We start from the raw sequence: 20,201 nt of genomic DNA on the forward strand, positions 1-20,201 counted from the left end.
TCCTCTGGGTTCAAGTCATTCTCCTGTCTCAGCCTCCCGAGTAGCTGGGATAATAAGCACCCATCACCATGCCCAGCTAATATCTTGTATTTTTAGTAGAGAAAGGGTTTCACCATGTTGGCCAGGCTGGTCTCGAACTCCTGACCTCAGGTGATCCACCTGCCTTGGCCTCGTATTGGGGAAACCCACCCCCAATATTCAACGTGGGTCCTTTTCTATTTTCCCTAAGTGTTGGCTGGTCTGAGAAATAAAGGGGAAGAGTACAAAAGAGATAAATTTTAAAGCTGGGTGTCCGGGGAAGGCATCACATGTTGGCAGGTTCCGTAATGCGCCCTGAGCCATAAAACCAGCAAGTTTTTATTAGCGATTTTCAAAGGGGAAGGAGTGCACGAATAGGGTGTGGGTCACAGAGATCATATGCTTTAAGGGCGACAAAAGATCACAAGGCAGGAGGTCAGGGCGAGATCACAAGGTCTGGGCAAAACTAGAATCACTAATGAACTTCCATGTCCAGCTGTGCACGCATTGTCATTGATAAACAAGGTTCAAGAGCAGAGAACTGGTCTGACTAGAATTTGCCAGGCTGGAATTTCCTAATCCTAGCAAGCCGGGAATTGCTGCAGGAGATTAGGGCGTGTTTCATCCCTGTCTGCATCTGCATGAGGCAGACGCTCCTAGGGCAGCCATTTTAGAGGCCCCGCCCTGAGAATGCATTCTTTTCCTAGGGCTGTTAATTATTAATATTCTTTACTGGGGAAAGAATTCAGTGATATCTATCTTACCCGTTTTCGGTAATAAGATAAATATGGCTCTGTTCTGCCCGGCCAACAGACAGTCAGACTTTAAAGTTATCTCCCTTGTTCCCTGAAAATTGCTGTTATCATGTTCTTAAGGTGACAGATTTCATATTCAAATACACATGCTCTACAAACAATTTCTGCAGTTAACGTGATCATCACAGGGTCCTGAGGCGACATTCATCCTCAGCTTATGAAGATGACAGGATAAAGAGATTAAAGATAGATGTAAGAAATTATACAAGTATTAATTTGGGGAACTAATAAATGTCCATTAAATCGTAACAATTTATGTTCTTCTGCAATGGCTTCAGCCGGTCCCTCCATTTGGGGTCCCTGACTTCCCGCAACAGCCTCCCAAATTGCTGAGATCACAGGCATGAGCCACCACACCCAGCCTGATTGGTGACTTTTCTACATGGATACTTATATCTTTCTTCAGGTTTGAAAAGTTTTTTGTTGTTGTTGTTGTTGTTTGTTTGTTTTTTACAGAGTCTTGCTCTGTCACCAGGCTGGAGTGCAATGGTGTGAACTCGGCTCACTGCAACCTCCACCTCCTGGGTTCAAGTGATTCTCCTGCCTCAGCCTCCTGAGTAGCTAGGACTACAGGCACGAGCCACCATGCCCAGCTAATTTTTATATTTTTAGTAGAGACAGGGTTTCACCATGTTGGTCAGGATGGTCTCAATCTCTTGACCTCATGATCCACCCATCTCAGCCTCCCAAAGTGCTGGGATTACAGGTGTAATCCACCACGCCCAGACTTTTATTTATTTATTTATTTATTTATTTTTGAGACAGAGCCTCACTCTGTCACCCAGGCTGGAGTGCAGTGGTGCAATCTCGGCTCACTGCAAGCTCTGCCTCCTGGGTTCATGCTTCTCCTGCCTCACCCTCCCAAGTAGCTGGGACTATAGGCACCTACCACGACACCCGGCTAATTTTTTTGTATTTTTAGTAGAGATGTGGTTTCACCATGTTAGCCAGGATGGTCTCGATCTCCTGACCTCGTGACCCACCCGCCTCAGCCTCCCAAAGTGCTAGGATTACAGGCGTGAGCCACTGTGCCTGGCCCCCCCCTTTTTTTTTAATTATTTCTTTGAATAAGCTTCCTACCCTTTTGTCTTTTTCTCCTTCTTCTTGAACTCCAATAACCCAAATACTTGCTTTTTTGATGCGATTCCACAGATTATATAAGCTTGATTTTTTTATTTCTTTTTCTTCTTTTTCTTATGACTGTATATTTTTGAATAGCCTGTCTTCAAGCTCATTGATTCTTTCTTTTACTTTATCACTTCTCTGTTTCTACTTTATCTTTTATTGCTGTCTGTTGGCTTTTTTCCTTTCATTCATTTGTAGTTTTTCAGCTCCAGAGTTTCTGTTTTTTTTGTTGTTTCAGTTTATCTGTTAAATGTATCTGATGAAATTCTGAATTGTTTTTGTGTGTTGTCTTGAAGTTAATGGGTTCCTTACCATGACTATTTTGAATTTCTTGTCTGTCAGATTAAACATCTCTATCTCTTTACATTCTGTCACTGCTGCCTTGTTTTGTCCATTAGGTAAGGTCATAATTCTCTGACTGTTCTTGATAATTGTAGATGTACATTGATGTCTGTGCATTCAAGAGTTAGGTATTTATTCAGGTCTTTGCAGTCTAGCTTTATTTGTGCCTATCCTTTAGAGAGCCTGTCTAGAAACCTAAGTGGATTGACCGTTGTCAGAGCCTGTGACTCCTGCAGCCATTTAAGCACTAGAGGGAGCCATAAGCCCAGGCTTACTGTAAGTCTCACAAAGACTCCAAGGTTGGCTGTTGCAGTGTCCCAGCTGGGATGGACCTGGGGTAGACTTAAGGAGGGTAACCAGTCTATGTGGGAAGGCTGGCCAGGGACCAAGTATAGAAGCCTGTCCCATTGACCCAGACAGGAGCAAACTTCCTGGCAGATCCCTGGATCGCTGGGACCATTCCCTGACTGCCATGACAGGGGCTGGAGTTGAGAATGGGCCCCCTCAGAGTTTGCTGTTGGACAGTGGTGGGCAAGCCTGCCCCAGTGGCACAGATATGTATGCTACCAACATTTTCCGCATGCACAGGGGAGTTCCCATGAGAGGGGCTGTAGCCAAGATGGTGCTCCCTCAGAATCCACTGTGAGAAAGAAGCTGGAAAACATTCCCCAGTGGCTCAGACATATGTGGACAAAGTCCAACTCTTAACTAAGGATTTTAAATTGAATTTGGAATTCCTCTTACTCTAGGGCTCAACTCTTTTTAACTTTTCCTCACCAATTCAATGAAGAGGGAAAGTTTATTTTTGTTAACATAATCTAGACCAAATCTGAAATTAAAACAATAGTAAGTAGTTGGGGGAGTTTTCAATGAGATTCAAACTTATAATTTATTAAACAGATAAGTTTTATACACACTATGCATATTTTAAACTTTTTATCAGAGAGGCCTAGATCTCAGATATTTCACTTGACTGAACTTAGTGTCTCTTCTTTGCTTTTTAAATTTTTTTTTAGCCATTTATCAATTTATTATCCTGAAATGTCACAATAATTTAAAACTTCTTAAAAAGAGACTTGATCTTTAATAAAGCTCTGCTACTTTGGTATGTGGATATTATATAGAATCTCATTGCTCTTAAATTCATGACCTTGCTTTCTGATATAAACTTAATATGCAGAAGGCTGAATTGGTATTTAATTACTCTCTCGACTTTTAATCAAAGCATCTTTTTATTTCGCCTTTCCTTCAGTGCTGTAAAGCACGAAGTGTACTTTGATGGATTAGGACTGAATGAACAGGACTATAAAAGCCTTCACTGGTTACCCAGCTCCACTGAAGACAAATAGGAAGATGCAAGGAAAACTGATACCTGAAGGCTAGGTTTAGCCCAGCAAATGGATTTCCCGAGAGGAAAAATATGCAAAATAACAAAATGGCTGTCTTTCTAGAAGCAGCCTTTTAAAAAGCTAAATTTGAATTTGCTGAGATGATTTAATAAAATGCAGCTGGCCAGCAAAAGTAGACTCAATGCTTTCTTAGAGTTGCACCAGTCCTATAATTTCTGTATCTTGTTCGGTGACAGGCAAGAGCTATTGACATTAGGATTTCAAAGAGATAAAATGGCCTTGCTTGTAGGTTTTCTTTCCCCGAATGAATTATGTCAGCAGTGTAATTTTGGATAAATAGAAGTCTGATACCAGTTGACAAGCAAGGCAATTTTATTTATGTTTCTGGTCATATGGGTCACATAATAGGATACAGAGTCAGTAAGCCTCTCAAAATAGAGTAGGTTTGATTCATAAATAAAAGGATACAGTGGGGAGGAACCAGGGCTCATTGAATAGTTACCACATATGGGGCAACATCCTACGCTCAAGGAGAACAAACGGTGATGAATAAGATTTAGCTCCAGCCCTAAGAAATGTATTTATAGTCTAATGGAGGAGACTGGCACAAAAACTGATGATTTCTATGTTTTGTTTGTTTGTTTGTTTGTTTTGTTTTGTTTTGACACAGAGTTTTGCTGTTGTTGGTCAGGCTGGAGTGCAATGGCGTGATCTTGGCTCACTGCAACCTCCGCCTCCCGGGTTTAAGCGATTCTCCTGCCTCTGCCTCCCAAGTAGCTGGGACTACAGGTGCACACCACCATGCCTGGCTAATTTTTGTATTTTTAGTAGAGACAGGGTTTCACCGTGTTGACCAGGATAGTCTTGATCTCTTGACCTCGTGATCTGCCCACCTCAGCCTCCCAAAGTGCTGGGATTACAGGTGTGAGCCACCGCGCCCATCCTATGTATGGGTAGTATTATTATCTCCACTTTATATATGAGGAAACAGCACAGACAAGCTAAGTAGCTTGCCCTAGTCACACAGCCTTTGACTAAAATTTCCAGGATTGAAACCCAAGATGGTCAATCAATCAGAGCTTATGACATTAACCACTAGATTATGCTGCCTCTTGCTGCAGTGTCTATGTGCTAGAAGGCTGTGGGATGCTCTAATTGGAAAAATAATCGGCCACCTTACTAAGAAAAAATTGTGCAGAGGAAGACAGGTTTCCATGTAGTGGAAAGAGAGCCAGAGTCAGAATCAGAAGACCTGAATGTTGATTCTGATGCTGGTAGTAATTGGCTTTGCAACCTGGAGAGTCATTTAACTTCAGTGAGGCTCAACTTCCTCATAGTTAATATGAGGTTAATAATATCAATCTTCCAAATATTATTTGTGTCAGATAGAATGTATGAAAGTGTCTCAAACAGCTCCTAGCACTAACTAAAGTTTTGCGTGGAAGATGAATGGGAGATAAATGAGGGATGCTGCAGAGTTACAGGTTTGATTGGGTTTAAAGAAAGTGTAAAGTTCATAAAGAAGGACAAAATAAAAATCAAACACATGGAGAATGTTCTCTCAATGACTCCAGGGGCATATGTGTGTGTGTGTGTGTGTGTGTGTGTAATAGCTATCATTTTTAGAGTAACTATCATTGATAGAGTTCTTACTCTATCCTAGTACTGTACTATGGGCCATATGTCTTCAATAACCATGATTTAGGGACTTTATTTTTATGTGCTTTGGGCTTTACTATTGCATGCACTTCATAGATGCTTAACCATGGACCATTCTGAGCTACAATAGTTTAATATAGCTTCTCTGCAGATCTCTGCAAAACCTAGCAACAGGCTGTGTTTGATGCAAAGATGTGGCAGCTCAGAACACATCACTTGTGCTTGCTCCCCCTCCTGCTGCTCCTCCCCATGTCTCCCTCATTCTTGCTTACCCACAATTGTGCTCCTTAATAAAATATTAGCCCCATAAGCTTTTGCCTGAAGGTCTGCTTTTGAGGAAACCTAGGCTAAGGCAGATCTTGAAAAAAATTTTTTTCTGTGGTAAAGGAAAACAGATAGAAGCCAATATGCATAGGTATAAGATCTAGCTTTATATATGCAAAATGTTAACTGGATTGTCTCTTTTCATACTTTTCTGTATTTTCTATTTTAATTATTATTATTATTTTTGAGATAGTGTCTTGCTCTGTCGCCTGGGCTGGAGTGTAGTGTGTGATCATGGCTCACTGCAGCCCCGCCCTCCAGTGCTCAAATGTTCCCCTCACCTCAGCCTCCCGGGTAGCTGGGACTACAGGCATGCACCACCACGCCCAGCTAATTTGTGTATTTCTTGTAGAAATGGGGTTTCACCATGTTGCCCAGGCTGGTCTTGGGTTCACGTGATCTGCCTGCCTCAGCCTCCCAAAGTGATTACAGGTGTGAGCCACTGCAACTGGCCTATTTTAGATTTTTTAAACAGTAGAAAGTTTATTTTAATAAACTATTTAGAGGTACACATTTCTTTCTTCTGAAATTAACATATGATGTACAGACATAGGCTGAAAAGTCATAGTGAGAATAAAAAATATTCTTTTCTGTAGATATTCCGTTAGTGTGAATTCAGGAGTAGCTTCAGATGTTTTCATAACCTACTATTTTACATTCTCATTATTTCAGTTTTATATTACTTAGGTTTAAAGAAATAATCCATATTGATTTTCATATGTTGGAACAATCAGCTGGAACATACAGCAGTGTAGTAAACATGTCAGCCATATTAAATGCATTTCAATTATTCTCCAGGCTCCTTAGGTTTTAAATATAATCACATTACTTACAATGCCCTGGAATTTCAAAAAATTGTCCAACAATGTTCTGAGAGTTATTTCAAGCTGCATTCCATTCAGAGAGCCCTGAAAAGTCTCTTTTGGTAAAGGTCAAATATGTGGTCTACACAGTATAGAGAACCCCAAAGTCAACATTTCCTTGTTAGTGTTTATTCCCCAGGACGAACATTAAAGTTACAAAAATGAAGGCTGTCTTGGATTTTGCATCCTTTTACCAGAAAGGGGATTAAATGTGACTTTCACTTTCTCACAAGTGGCCTCATCTGTAGTGAGAATCAGACTGGGAGACTGGGAAAGGGGCTCTCGGCCATTATCCCCTCCAAATGACCCATTTCATAGAGGAGAAAACTGAGACCAGAGACAAGGCATGTCCTCTCAGAGAACTACGTGCTGACCGGATAACTGACAGTCACTGAGTGGGCAGCATTTACATTTCAAAAAGTTAGAAGAAAACAAGTCAGCTAGTGACTCAGCTCGTCCATTTGATACATGAGAAGCTCTCTGGAGAAGACCTGAACTGTTTTTGGAGGCGCTAAATCCATCACTCTGAAGTTTTCTGGAATGATAGTTTAACTTTTGCTCTTCCTGGTTATGCTGGCATAAGATAAGCAGGGTTGCTATCTAGCTGTGTAGTTCTTTCTTTCTTTCTTTCTTTCTTTCTTTCTTTCTTTCTTTCTTTCTTTCTTTCTTTCTTTCTTTCTTTCTTTCTTTCTTTCTTTCTTTCTTTCTTTCTTTCTTTCTTTCTTTCGAGACAAAGTCTCACTCTGTCGTCTAGGCTGGAGTGCAGTGGGGCGATCTCAGCACACTGCAGCCTCCACCTCTTGGGTTCAAGCGATTCTCCTGCCTCAGTCTCCCGAGTAGCTGAGATTGCAGCTCTCTGCCACCACACCCAGCTAATTTTCTGTGTTTTTAGTAGAGACAAGGTTTCGCCATGTTGGCCAGGCTGGTCTCGAACTCCTAACCTCAGGTGATCCACCCGCCTCAGCCTCCCAGTGCTGGTATTACAGGCGTGAGTCACCACCCCTGGCCCTGTGTAGTTACTTCTATGCAGGGAGTAATGTAGTCATTTTTTGACCCGTGCTCTGTCAATCCTACACCCTGGCACTTGAAAGCAAGGGACCATGTCCTAGCCAGAGTTGCTTTGCTTCTCTACAGAGATAAGACCAGCGTCTTCTTGTGGTTCCCAGTCTGAGCTCTGTGCGGACCAACTAAGATTGAATCCTGGTTCTCCCATTGACTAGTTACTTGATCTTGGGTCAGTGAGTTGATTTTGCATAAGTAACTTACCTTTGTCTATCTTCCTTTCCTCATCTGTAACATAGAGATAATTTTAATACCTATTCTGCATATAAAGTGAGGGCTACAGTGACTTTTACATAAGTAAACATCTGATGAATATTGGCTATTGATAAGTGCTCAATAAATATTTATTAGAAAAAATGTATTAAGGGGGAAGAGAGAGAATTGCCACAAGAAGAAAGTTATTGATATTTTTCTCAAATCATCCCAGGTACTGCAATTCCCCACATTTCAAGTACTCTAGCATAATTTCTCAGGCTCATGGAAGGAAAGAGGAAGCACAGCTAGCTTTTCTTTTTCTGTTTTTTTTTTTTTTTTTTTTTTTTTTTAACAGAACCATGTGAAATTTACATATATAAGGCATGGTCTGCTCCAAAAACTTAGGGTCTAAATGTAGCCACATTGATCCCACGCAAGCCACCACAATTGTTAACTACAACACTCAAGTGCCTCATAAAAAGCATGTGCAAAGTCTCCACCTTTGTCCAGAATCCCTGGGGCTGACTCAGTCAGAAGGGTCAGATCTCTTTCAAATGGCGTGTGGAGAGAGAAGTGGCCTCCCCTCGTTTCTACCTCTGCTGCTCCTCCTGGTCAGATCCTGCACCCTGGGTGTGGATTTTATACCTCTGCTGCTCCTCCTGGTCAGATCCTGCACCCTGGGTGTGGATGGACGTCCAGGCTCCCCAGGCAGCACCCAGCTAGGACCCAGTGACAACTCTTGGGTTGGTGGCAACATCCCTGTGAGGTCAGGGTCCCAGGAGCAGCAGGGGTCTCCAGGACACATAGCAGTAAAAACCCCACGCTTCCAGGCCAAACCAGCCCTTGCCAAGGGCCACAAGCCCTGTGCTCAGAACCTAGGTCAGCACCTTGATATCCCTTGTCTTCTCACTACGTATTTTTAGGATTTTTCACCTGTGCAGACGTGTGTCCGCCTCCTCCCCAACTATGTTAGTTTGCCAGGCCTGCTCTAAGAAACTGGGTGGCTTAAACAGCAGACATGTATTTTTCTCACAATTCAGGAGACTGGAAGCCTGAGATCAAGGTGTTGGTTTCTTCTGAGGCCTCTCTCCTTGGCTCACAGGTGGCTGCCTTCTCCACACGTCTTCACTTGGCCCGATCGCCAAACCCAGCGCCTTCTGAGATACTGGGAGTTACAATTTCAGCATACGAAATCTGAGGGCAGGGTGAGGGGACACAGTTCAGCCCATAACACCAACAATTAACTGTGCAAACTTAAGGTATAAGTTAACTTTTTTAATTCAAGAAAAAGGGAGGCCGAGGCGGGTCCGCCCGCCTCAATCAGGAGGTCAAGACCATCCTGGCCAACATGGTGAAACCCTGTCTCTACTAAAAATACAAAAATTAGCCAGGTGAGGTGGTGGGCGCCTGTAATCCCAGCTACTTGGGAGGCTGAGGCAGGAGAATCACTTGAACCCAGGAGGCGGAGGTTGCAGTGAGTCAAGATCACGCCATTGCACTCCAGCCTGGGTGACAAGAGCAAAAACTTCGTCAAAAAAAAGAAAAAAGAAAGAAAGAAAAAAGAAAGAAAGAAAAAGAAATAAATAAAAAATTAAAAATAAATAAAAAGACAGGGAGGAGAAGAGAGAGAGAGAAAGAGAATGGTGTGTAGCGAGGGGGGCCTCATTATATCCTTCCAGGACAATGCATGGCCCGTGCTTACCATACTGAGGTGGCCACTCAAGTGGCTGTTCAAACATTTAAAGCGCATCCTACTAAATACAGAAGGTCTCTGTAAGATAGATGAGCCCAGAGCTTCTCTGGCTGAAATGCGAGTGAGGGGCTGAGATCCGTCCCAACCCCCTTCTCACTAAATCACCTCTGACAAGCACAGGATAAAAACCTTTGACCTGGACGATTCCAGGTATCCGGGCTGCTTTTGTCATGTTTTCACAAACATACAGTTCATCCAGGTTTGGAACGGGGACCTACGAGATCATCTGCAGATTCTTAGCTTTGGAGACATAACTGTCGCTAGCACGGAGCCCAGGTTCACTGTGAAGTTGTCTGGCTGAGCTCCCGCAATCCTGCCACCAGCCGGTGCTCGTGTGACCTGCTCTGTTTTTCCACTTTACTTCTTTTTAGACATGGGCTTGTTAATCACCCTCCTCAATTGTGACACCCAAGAAAAGCTGAGAGAGTAAAGTTATATGCAGCCTTCCTGTGACCTGTTTGCATGTACCCGGTCAATAAAACTCAGGCAGAGTGACAGTGACAGCTGCCTTGTGGCATTCAGAGGGAATCGAGCAGTTTAGCAGCCTCCTGGACAAGTATATCATTACAGCCCAGCTGCTCGGAGAAAAAACACCTAAACGCTGGGGGACAGGCACAGCTCCTGCAGCCGCCCAGGGACCTGTCTCGGATACCTGCTAGGCCTGATCAAGACTCTCCGGGCAGCTTTCTCCACGCTAGGACCGCCTAGTCCCAAGTTGGTTCTCACCCGGACGCAGGCTCCCTGCCTGCAGCAGCCTGGCTTTTAGCAGCTGAGAGGACACAGTCCCTGCTGGGAGGTGGCAGAGGAGAGTGAATAGAAGGGAAGGTACGATGGGGGCCAGGCAGTCAAGGGCCAGCTCCAAGGATAAGGGCCCCAAGAGGATACTGTTCACGGGGAGGAGACAGAAGTTTTCCCCGTGGGACGATGCCCTGCTCCCGGGAAGGGACCCGCGGTCTCTGCTGAAGCGAGGCATGCACCACGTCAGCTTCAGCCTGGTCACCAGAGGAATGACAGACATCCCCGACTTTCTGTGGGGCTTGTCCGAGGTCCAGAAGCTCAATCTGTCTCACAACCAGCTCCGGGTTCTCCCTCCCGAGGTGGGGAAACTGACCCGGATCGTGGTCCTGAACTTGTGCGGGAACCGCCTGAAGAGCCTGCCCAGAGAAGTGAGCCTCCTGCAAGGCCTCAGGGTCCTGTTTGTCAACATGAACTGCCTGACCGAGGTGCCGGCCGAGCTGAGCTTGTGCCGAAAGCTGGAGGTCCTGAGCTTGTCGCACAACTGCCTGTCCCAGCTCCCTGCGTGCTTCGCTGACCTCTCCAGACTGAGGAAGCTGAACCTCAGCAACAACCTCTTCGCGCACATCCCCATGTGTGTGTTCTCCCTGAAGGAACTGATTTTCTTGCACGTGGGCTCGAATCGCCTGGAAAACATCGCTGAGAGCATCCAGCACCTGACCAGCCTTCAGATCTTCATCGCAGAGGCCAACAATATCCACTCCTTCCCGAGGTCGCTTTGCCTGGTCACCAGCCTGGAGCTGCTGAACCTCAACAACAACGACATCCAGACCCTCCCGAGCGAACTCCACCTGCTGTGTAGACTGGTGAGGATCGCCTGGAATCCCATGGACAAAGGGCTCCACATTTCCCACAACCCTTTATCCAAGCCTCTGCCAGAGCTGGTGGAGGGGGGCCTGGAGATGCTCTTCGGCTACCTGAAGGACAAAAAACACACATGACGTGGGTCCTGGAGGCCTGGATGGGAGGCAGCTCACCTGGACTCGGTCAGCCGGGGTACTTCTCTCATCTCAGCTTTCTACTCTCACCCTTAGTGTCTGGCAATGCTTTTGTTAATATTTGCTAAGTCGCTGTTGAACATCCATGTTAAGGAGGTGTTTGCTTTTAACTCTGTATGTTCTTAATAACCTCTGGATTATCATGTTCATCTCATCCTAAACATAAATTGAAAGGGGGTTGGTTTTCCCCAAAGAGAACTAACAGTTCTGATTCTTCTGAGGAGCAGTGAGATTCAGCCCTTGGGAGAGTGGACACCTAACAGGTCTGAATTCCATGTAATTCAAAAGGCAAATATTTGCTAAGTACTGTGTGCCAAGTACAGTATGAGGTGCTGAAACCTGGTTTCAGATAGTTTCTACCCTTGAATCAGCAACCTGTGGCCAGGTGGCAACGGCAAGACACATTCCTCCATCAGCCTCCATGAAGCATCACTTGGGACCAAAAGGCAAACCACAGTGGGCTCTGTCCCCAGTGACCAAAACAGGCAGAGCTTTCTCCTTGAGTTCTGGGGGACAATCATAGGAATTTTTCTTTCATGCGGCTGTAGAGGAATAACCAAGCCACTCATGCTTATGTCTGGTGGTGAGTAATGGGTAGAAGGATGGCTTTCAGGTAATAAATATGAACTGATTTAATGTGTATTTCAACCTTCCTTCCCAGTCATCTTCCACTCATTGTCATGTCCTTGAACTTCTTTGCTAGACACTAGACAATCATCAGATGATCCCATTCTAATTTCACTTCTCCATGACTACATCTGCCCTCTCAGAGATAAACTACTAAATGGGATAACTTGGCCAACAATGACCAAAAGGCAGCAAAGAGGGGGAAAGACATAGACAAGTCATGCAAAAAAGTAATTACCCTTTTACAATTTAGAGGAGGGTAATATTGACTTTCCCATGTTAACATTTTAAAAAAGTGAGTTTAATGACATTTAAAAGCTCCTTGGAAAAAAGGCTCTATAAAAACATGAAGCTTGTTTTTTATTTTAAGAGTACACAGCTGTTAGTGAAATACAGACACCAGGGCAAGCAGTGACAGAGTTCCGGCACCAAAGGTCACCGGACCTTACTGCTATGGCAGCAGCCAAGAGCCACACGTTAATATTGATTTAGAACTAAATAATCAGAATGAAAATATGACACTGAAGAAAATCAAGTACCTTCAGGTCTACGAAGAGCCAATTGTTCTGATTTCTTGGCACATTTGTCTACAAAGTTATAGCAAACTATACCAAGACTTAGCATTTGGGGTTGCTGCCAAGACTTGTATAACTTCTCAGTATTCTTAGTTTCATTCAATGTAACTTATATTTATTAGCACCTTTTCCAGTCTGGACACTGGGCGGGAAACCTGAGAAGAACAACACCTGCTCCTCCTACCACGGAGCTCCCAGGTTGGAGGAGGAGACAGACCCACATGGTTTCTATGATGTGCAGCAAGATGTGATCCCTGCTCAAGAAAGATACAAAAAATGGGCTGCGGCAAGAATAACACACTGTAGGGCATAGACTAGACCGAGCTCCAAAGTCTCAGTAACCAGAGAACAGTAAGCAAAGAGCACAGCTGGGATAAATCAGTTAACCCCTTCATTCCCTGCAGCCATCAAACCCTAATTCCTCCCCACCTCTGCACTTGCCTGATTTGGAAAGAACAGCAAAGCGTTGAGGCAGTAGCCAGCTCACTCTCAGGTTCTGAGCGTAGGCAATTTTACTGTGAAAAATACTTGCTTTTTCTAAAAGCTGTTCAAAGGGGATCTGTATAGCTTATTCATAGAGCAAGTGATTTTTCCCAACAGACCCCAATTCAATTTTCCCACCCATAAAAGAAGGAAGCCAATTTCTGCTGTTATCACCAGATACCATAGTTCCATTAGCACATTTGTGCATGAGGTCTTCTGTTGAACCATTGCACACAGACCTTACCAGTGTCACTTGGAGGCAGCTAAGGAAGTCTCCTCCGAATTCCCCCTCCAGCAGCAACTGGGGACCTGCCTATCACTGCCAGGCACACCCGGGCACACTCCAGAATCCTCCCCCACGTTAGCTTGTTGCAGCCAAGACTATTTAAAGACATCAGTGGAATTCTCACTTGACCTCCTGACTCAATGGGGAATGGTAGGGCCAGGCTTCCTCCGCAGAACCCAGTAGGTCACTTACTGCAGCCGTGGCTGAAGCACACGCAGCTGTCAGACAAACACCGGCGAGTGCCAGGATCATGTCCATGAGTGTCTGCTGCTGAAGAACCACTCGGGCTCACGCTGAATTTCCATGACCTTGCTGTGGGCAGAGACACAGGCGAGGACAGCAGCACCACACTTGTCCTGCTGAGCAATCGTTTTATTTCCTCTCCTCGCCTTTTCAGTCACTTGATCCCACAGTAACTCTACTCCAGGGAAAGAATGTGACCATATTTTGAAGGTGACCCAAGAGCTCATTATACTTTTTATAAGAAAAAAATGATATCAATTTGGTTGTCAGCTTCCATTGGTGTCTTTCAAAAGTATAGTAGCAAGGTTTTCTTTGTTAACACTCAGCATTGAGGAAATCATAAAAGCGTAGTAGTTGCCCGATGTGCTTTAGATATTGATTCTTTGTGAATACTCCTTTTTATTGATAAAGGGAAGTGCTGAGCACAAACCTGGTTAATGTGCTTAGTTATTCAAAATGCGAACGTGGAAGGAATTTGATGGAACCTTCAATGTCTTTGCTGTCAAGTCCTATAGTTTGCTGGCTGATTGTGAAATGCTTCTTCCTTATCTTTTGTATTTTGAATACTGCCACATTCAAGTAACTCCAGGTATTTCTAAAGCTTCTGAAATCAAAGCACTGAGGTGACTGGATTGGCTGCAGAGTATATTTAGCCAAAGAATACGAGCTAATTGGGTGCTTGATGTGGGGAGCTGGCTGCTCCCATTCTTGATGATGTTGTGGTTTTCATGTCACTTGGCTCTCAGCACGGAGGGATCTCAGTGTGTGTTTAGAAGCACCTTTCAGAGCAGTTGCAAGCTTACAAGCATACAATTAAGAAGAAATCCTGTGTTCACAGGAAAGGAAGACGACTGTGAAAAGACACATCTGTTCAAGGAATAATATTGCTAAATGCATAATACTGCAGGCGCATTAGAAAGAAAAATGTAGTCATTACTTAGCTTGTTGACTTAATAAATGGTTAACAGAGAAATGCACTCCCTTCTTGGGCTTCAGTTAATAGACTGCCTTTCCGGAGTAAGGAAAGACACAGCGACTACACGACTGCACCTGGATTTCACAATAAAGTCGTGCTTGTGCTGGAAGGAGATAAGAGAGGGAATGCTGTCACTATTTGTACAGATTCATTAAACTAAACCTTTTTCTTTCGGCAACGAATATTGCATTTTGAAAGTGTATTTCATATGGCTCAAAGCATATACTGAATATGCATTTTGAGAGCCGTTCCTTAAAAACAGAGGAAGATTAAAGGAATGTGGGTTCAGCTACTGGAACGCACATGCAGGTATCAATACCTGAGATTATTGGGGAGACAGAGGCCCAGAGGCTGGACTGGGGTGTATTTCTCATATGCTAGGGGGAGTCCTCTGTCTAGATGGAGTCACCGAGATTCTGGTACCAATGGTGAAAAAGAGAAGATGAAGTCAGGAAATGGTCCAAAAAAATTAAAGCTGCTAAATTAAACCACTATGAAGATACTAAATACTAAATTATGGCATTATTATCTGCCACTTAAGTATCCAAATGCTCTTGATTTTCTCATTCCACAAAAGAATTATTTTCAGTACTCTGTAAGATATACTTGAGAAACACAAAATACCCAGCTAGTGTGCAATGAAGTACCAGTACCCTTGAGGTACTGTCTTAGTTGTAACTAATCCAAGAATACCAAAATACAACCCCTTCCTATATTTCAAGAAAACAAAATAAAATTAAGAGGAACATGAAAGTTATTGTAAACAATAATGGGAACAATCTTGACCTTGTTAACTTTCTACAAGTGTTTCTTTTAAGTTTCCTGTCTAGTTACATGTTGAATCCAAAGTATTACTGATTTTTTTTTTTTTAAAGAACAGCACAGTAATAAAAAGAGGATGAATTTGTAAGAGCTTGGGCATCATTAGGCAAGCATAACTGAAAGCCATTAGCATGAAGCTTGCTATGCAGATTTTTTTAGTAGTGCCATAGGAATCTACTTGCAAGGAGAGAGCTGATTTCCTATATGCCTCTAGACTCACTCCTTATTTCAGCACAGGACAGAAAATAAAAGGCAAACTGGAGTACCATCAGGGTATTTCTTGAAACTCCACTCTGTCACCCAGGCTGGAGTGCAGTGGCATGATCTCGGCTCAACGCAACCTCCACCTCCCAGGTTCAAGTGATTCTCCTGCCCCAGCCTTCTGAGTAGCTGGGATTACAGGTGCCCGCCACCACACCTGGCTAATTTTTGTATTTTTAGTAGAGACGAGGTTTTGCCACGTTGGCCAGGCTGGTCTTGAACTCCTGACCTCAGGTGATCCGTCCGCCTCGGCCTCCCAAAATGCTGGGATTACGGGCATGAACCACCATGCCTGGCGAAACTCTTAAGAGACATAGATTATGAAAAGTGTAAAGTGATACAGGCTTTGAGGGTGTGAGCTGCAGCTGCTGATGGGACATCACTTACTCACCCGTGTTCTTTGGTCTTGAGTGACTTGGGTTCCTCAGAAGTCAGTGTGCCTGGCCATGACACTGTGGGGAAGTGTCTGTTATCTTCCTGTCTCCTAAAGGTCACGCCCACCACCCTATGTATGCCCATAAGAAGAGGCTCTGCGGGGTCCTGGGAAAGCTCTGGGCTGACAGCAGGCACGTGGATCACGTGGCGCTTACTGTGTATGTGTGTGTGTCCTGAGCCTGAGCAGATGACATTGGGACAGGATGATGGGACATGGGGCAAAGGAGTGAGGCTCAGCTAAACACGATGCAATCCTGTAACAGCACTGCCTGAAGAGATATGTAGACAAGTGCAAAGGCATTTAGGTGAAATTATGGGATGGCAGAGATGTGGCACGACTGCAATGGTTTGGGGAATGCACAGTCCAGCACGACAGTTACAGACATGATGGTTCCTTTGTTTTGCTTTGTCTTGAAGGGAAATTTGTGAATCCCACTGTCTCAGAGCAGGCTGCTTTATAACACCTTGATAGGCAGGCACATGGAAGGAGTCATGATACCTGGAGACACTGTGTGTCCTGTCTTTGAAAAGTGTTCCCAAGCCTCTCCTTTACCACATTATGGACCAGGATCCTTCCTGAGGTTTCAGAAAGGACCCAGGGCTGGCAGTGGTTCTCAATGTTGGCTGTTCATCAGAATACCTCCTGGTATTTCAAAAAAAGATTTGAAAGATGTTAATATAGTTGGTCTGGGGTAGACCTTGGCTTCTTACTTTGCTTATAGCAAAGTAGGTAATTCTGTGGCTCACTCTGGGTTGTGAATGCTGATGCCAGTTCTTACCTAAACAGTCAGACCTAGGACCATGAAGCCAATGGGGATGTGAGCCTGGACATTGAAAGAGGCCAGTGAAAGAAGCGGGGCTCTGACCCTGGTCAGCAGACGGGAGCCCTGCTGGTGCCTGGTGATAAGACTCATCTGTGCATTTGTTAAAAGGGTAGAGCCACAGCTCCTTTGGCATGCTTTCAGATTCAGTGGGCCGGGGTAGGGCCTGGCATGTGTGGGCCTAACAAACACTCTAGGTATCTCCTATCGTAACACAAACAGGAGAAAACCTGGTCTTGCGGAATGTGTGCCCGCTGGAAAATGAAAGCTCTGGTCTCCAGATTCAGCTGCTCCCGGCTCTCTCTGCCACTGGAGACTGCACGCCTTGATGGCTGTTACCTCTGCACACAGCATAGGGGAGATAAGAATAATGTATCAAGTGGACAAATGAGAAAGTGAAAGAGCATGTGAGATCACCTCACCTCTCTGGGCCTCAGTTTTCTGTAAAGTTAGACAATTACACTCACTTTAAAGCAAACTTACTTCATGCTCCTTTCAGCTTTGAAAGTCTATGACTGCATTTTTTTTTTTTTTTTTTACTTTGTCTCTCTCATTTAATGCCTTGATAAATAGATAGTGGGCTTATGATTACTGTGATTACTCAAGAAAAGCAAAAACCATTGTGGAGATGGGTCGAGATCAGTATGAGTGCTTTGATATCCCTTCCAGCACACCAGAAAAGGTAATTTTAATTTTGGTTGATGTTCAAAAATATAAAAAGAGTGGGCAGTATTGTGGGTGAATCTAGGGGTTTATATCCCTCCAAACTGCCTGGATTCCATCTGTAATTTTTTATTGGATTGGAAGCTCAGAGGGAAAAGCCTCTGTTTGGCTTTTTTAATTGACTGATTAACAACTTCTCTGATTCATGCTTCTGGAAGAGATGAAATTCCTAGTTGTGCTTTCCCTTAAAAACAAACAAACAAACAAACAAATACTTCTGGATTTGATTCAATTAAATGATGTGGGCACTTAGGGCTGAAATCTTTCCTCTTTTTTGAAAAAGCATAGTGTATTCCAAAGTGTGAGTTGAGGAAATATGATAATAAAATTCATACCTCTTCCATAGCCCTTCCTTGTCTATCTGCACATGTGAATTAAATTTGATTTTTGTTATACATTTTCAAAAGTAACTTCTGTAAATGAACACACATGAAGCTGCAAAATAACCCTATGATATCTTTGGTATCTTTGATTCTTAATAATGTTGTTCCTCTCTCCACCTGCACTGTTTTAGTCAAAGCTAAAAATTGTTGTTATCTACACTGTGGAAATCAGAAATTAAGGACTTAATTTGGTTTTGATTAACCTTAGTTATGAAAGGGTAGATTACAATTGCACATGATAAAAATTCTTAAATAATATTGCTGTCATATTGTTGCCATATACTTTAAGAATTCAAAATCTAGTTCTGGTATTATCCTCTTCAGCCACAATATATGAGAAAGTTAAAGATTTTATTTCTGGAAGTCACAGGAATAGTATAAACAAAAAATCTATCCAAGAAGGATAAAAGTCTTCTGTATGTTTAATTTTTATGCTCTTTTGTTTTCATAATTAAACTTCTATTATAAACAATTTAAAGAATTTGTTTATTTCTCAGAAATACATATGATAAGTTTTCTATAGAAATTTTTTATTGTTCATTTGATTATATAACATGTTGATTATAGAAAATTGAGTTTACACGGTTTGTGAATGAACTTGTCATGCTCTTGTTGATTAATCTGCCACAACAAATATCGTTTGAGCTAGCTTTCTTCTACAGCTGGAGATGGAAAGTAGCTCCATTTCTGAGAGTCCGAATGAGCCTAGCCAATGTGGTGAAACCCCATCTCTGCAAAAAACACAAAAATTGGCTGGGCATGGTGGTGGGCACCTGTAATCCCAGCTGCTTGGGAAGCTGAGGCACAAGAATTGCTTTAGCCTGGGAGGCAGAGGTTGCAGTGAGCCGAGATCATGCCACTACACTCCAGTCTGGGTGACAGGGTGAGATTGTCTTAAAAAAAAAAAAAAAAAGAATGAGCAGATTTATCTTTATATCATGTGAGCTTGGTTTCTTAATAGTCATCACCTATTGTGCAAAGGCTGAGGATGAATTTGACAGAATTACACAGTATATGTGCATCAAAAGTTTGGCCCAGCAGGTCTGAATGCTCAGTGGGTGCTCAGATCCTGCACATTCTAAAGAAAGGCTTGGGTTTTGAATGGTTCCTGGGAGATAACCTCTAAGCCCTTGGAACATCCTGCTTGATAAAAGGGTGTGCTTTCCTGGGGACTTGAGCCACATCAGATAGTCTATCCTATCAGTGTCATTTATGGTCTGGGCCTTGGGTAATATGTTAACCATCTGACCTCTGGAGAAACTGGAGTCTGAAGTACTAAGGTCAGCCACATGGGCACTGCATGCCCACATGAGGGACTCCCAATAAAATCCCTGGACAGCATGGCTCGGGGGGCTTCCCTGGTGGGTGGCACTTTATACATGCTGTCATACATCCTTGCTGTGAGAATTAAGCACCATCTCTGCAACTTCATTAGGAGAGGACAGCCGAAACTTGTGCCTGGGCTTTCCTTGATTCTGCCACATGCTCCTTTTATTGTTGCTGATTTTGATTTATATCATTTTGTAGTAGTAAACCATACCCATGAATAAACAGATTTCCTGAGATCTGTGAGTCCTTCTAGCAAATTATCACACCTGATGATGGTCTTGGGAACTCCTCAAAACCATGAATTAAAGAATAAACTATATTAAGAAAGCAGAAACTTACAAGCCAAGAGTCATCAAGGAGCAGAAGCCACAGGTTCCCAGATTTCCTCTTGATGCGGAGCGGGTCAAAGGAGGCCAGGGACAAGGTATTTGGTTGGCCATGCATGGGAGGTGTGTCTGTCTAGGGGAGAACTCACTTCTCTGGTATTTCTCCCTTTTTATATGGAAATCATGAGCACACTAATTAGATCCCTGTATTAGTCCATTTTTCACGCTGCTGATAAAGATGTACCTGAGACTGGGCAATTTATAAAAGAAAGAGGTTTATTGGACTTGCAGTTCCACGTGGCTGGGGAAGCCTCATAATCATGGCAGAAGGTAAAAGGCACGTCTCACATGGCAGCAGACAAGAGAGGGGCTTGTGCAGGGAAACTCTCATTTTTATATAACCATCAGATCTTGTGAGACTTATTCACTGTCATGAGAACAACATGGGAAAGACCTGCCCCAATGATTCAATTACCTCCCACCAGGTCCCTCCCACAACATATGCGAATTCAAGATGACATTTGGAAGGGGACATAGCCAAACCATACCACTCCCTTTGATGGCTTCTTGGCTGGTTTTTGTGTTAGGAGTTGTCAAAGAAAGCCAGCTACTG

The 20,201-nt window shown here is 43.5% G+C and overlaps 1 protein-coding gene across 1 annotated transcript; it reads left to right on the forward strand.

Moving 5' to 3' along the window:
• The first annotated feature begins 9,899 nt into the window (after window positions 1-9,899).
• Window positions 9,900-18,268, forward strand: LRRC30 (leucine rich repeat containing 30). Its single transcript, XM_050767332.1, has one exon. It carries the CDS (start codon window positions 10,336-10,338, stop codon window positions 11,239-11,241), a length of 906 nt encoding a protein of 301 aa, XP_050623289.1. The 5' UTR covers window positions 9,900-10,335; the 3' UTR covers window positions 11,242-18,268.
• The last annotated feature ends 1,933 nt before the right edge of the window (window positions 18,269-20,201 follow it).

The sequence above is a fragment of the Macaca thibetana genome, chromosome 18 (genome assembly GCF_024542745.1).
Source record: "Macaca thibetana thibetana isolate TM-01 chromosome 18, ASM2454274v1, whole genome shotgun sequence".
Classification (NCBI taxonomy): Eukaryota; Metazoa; Chordata; class Mammalia; order Primates; family Cercopithecidae; genus Macaca; species Macaca thibetana.

Bases quoted from the DNA above. Each gene is read 5' to 3' on its own strand.
- LRRC30 (XM_050767332.1), top strand. From the start codon at position 10,336: ATGGGGGCCAGGCAGTCAAGGGCCAGCTCCAAGGATAAGGGCCCCAAG.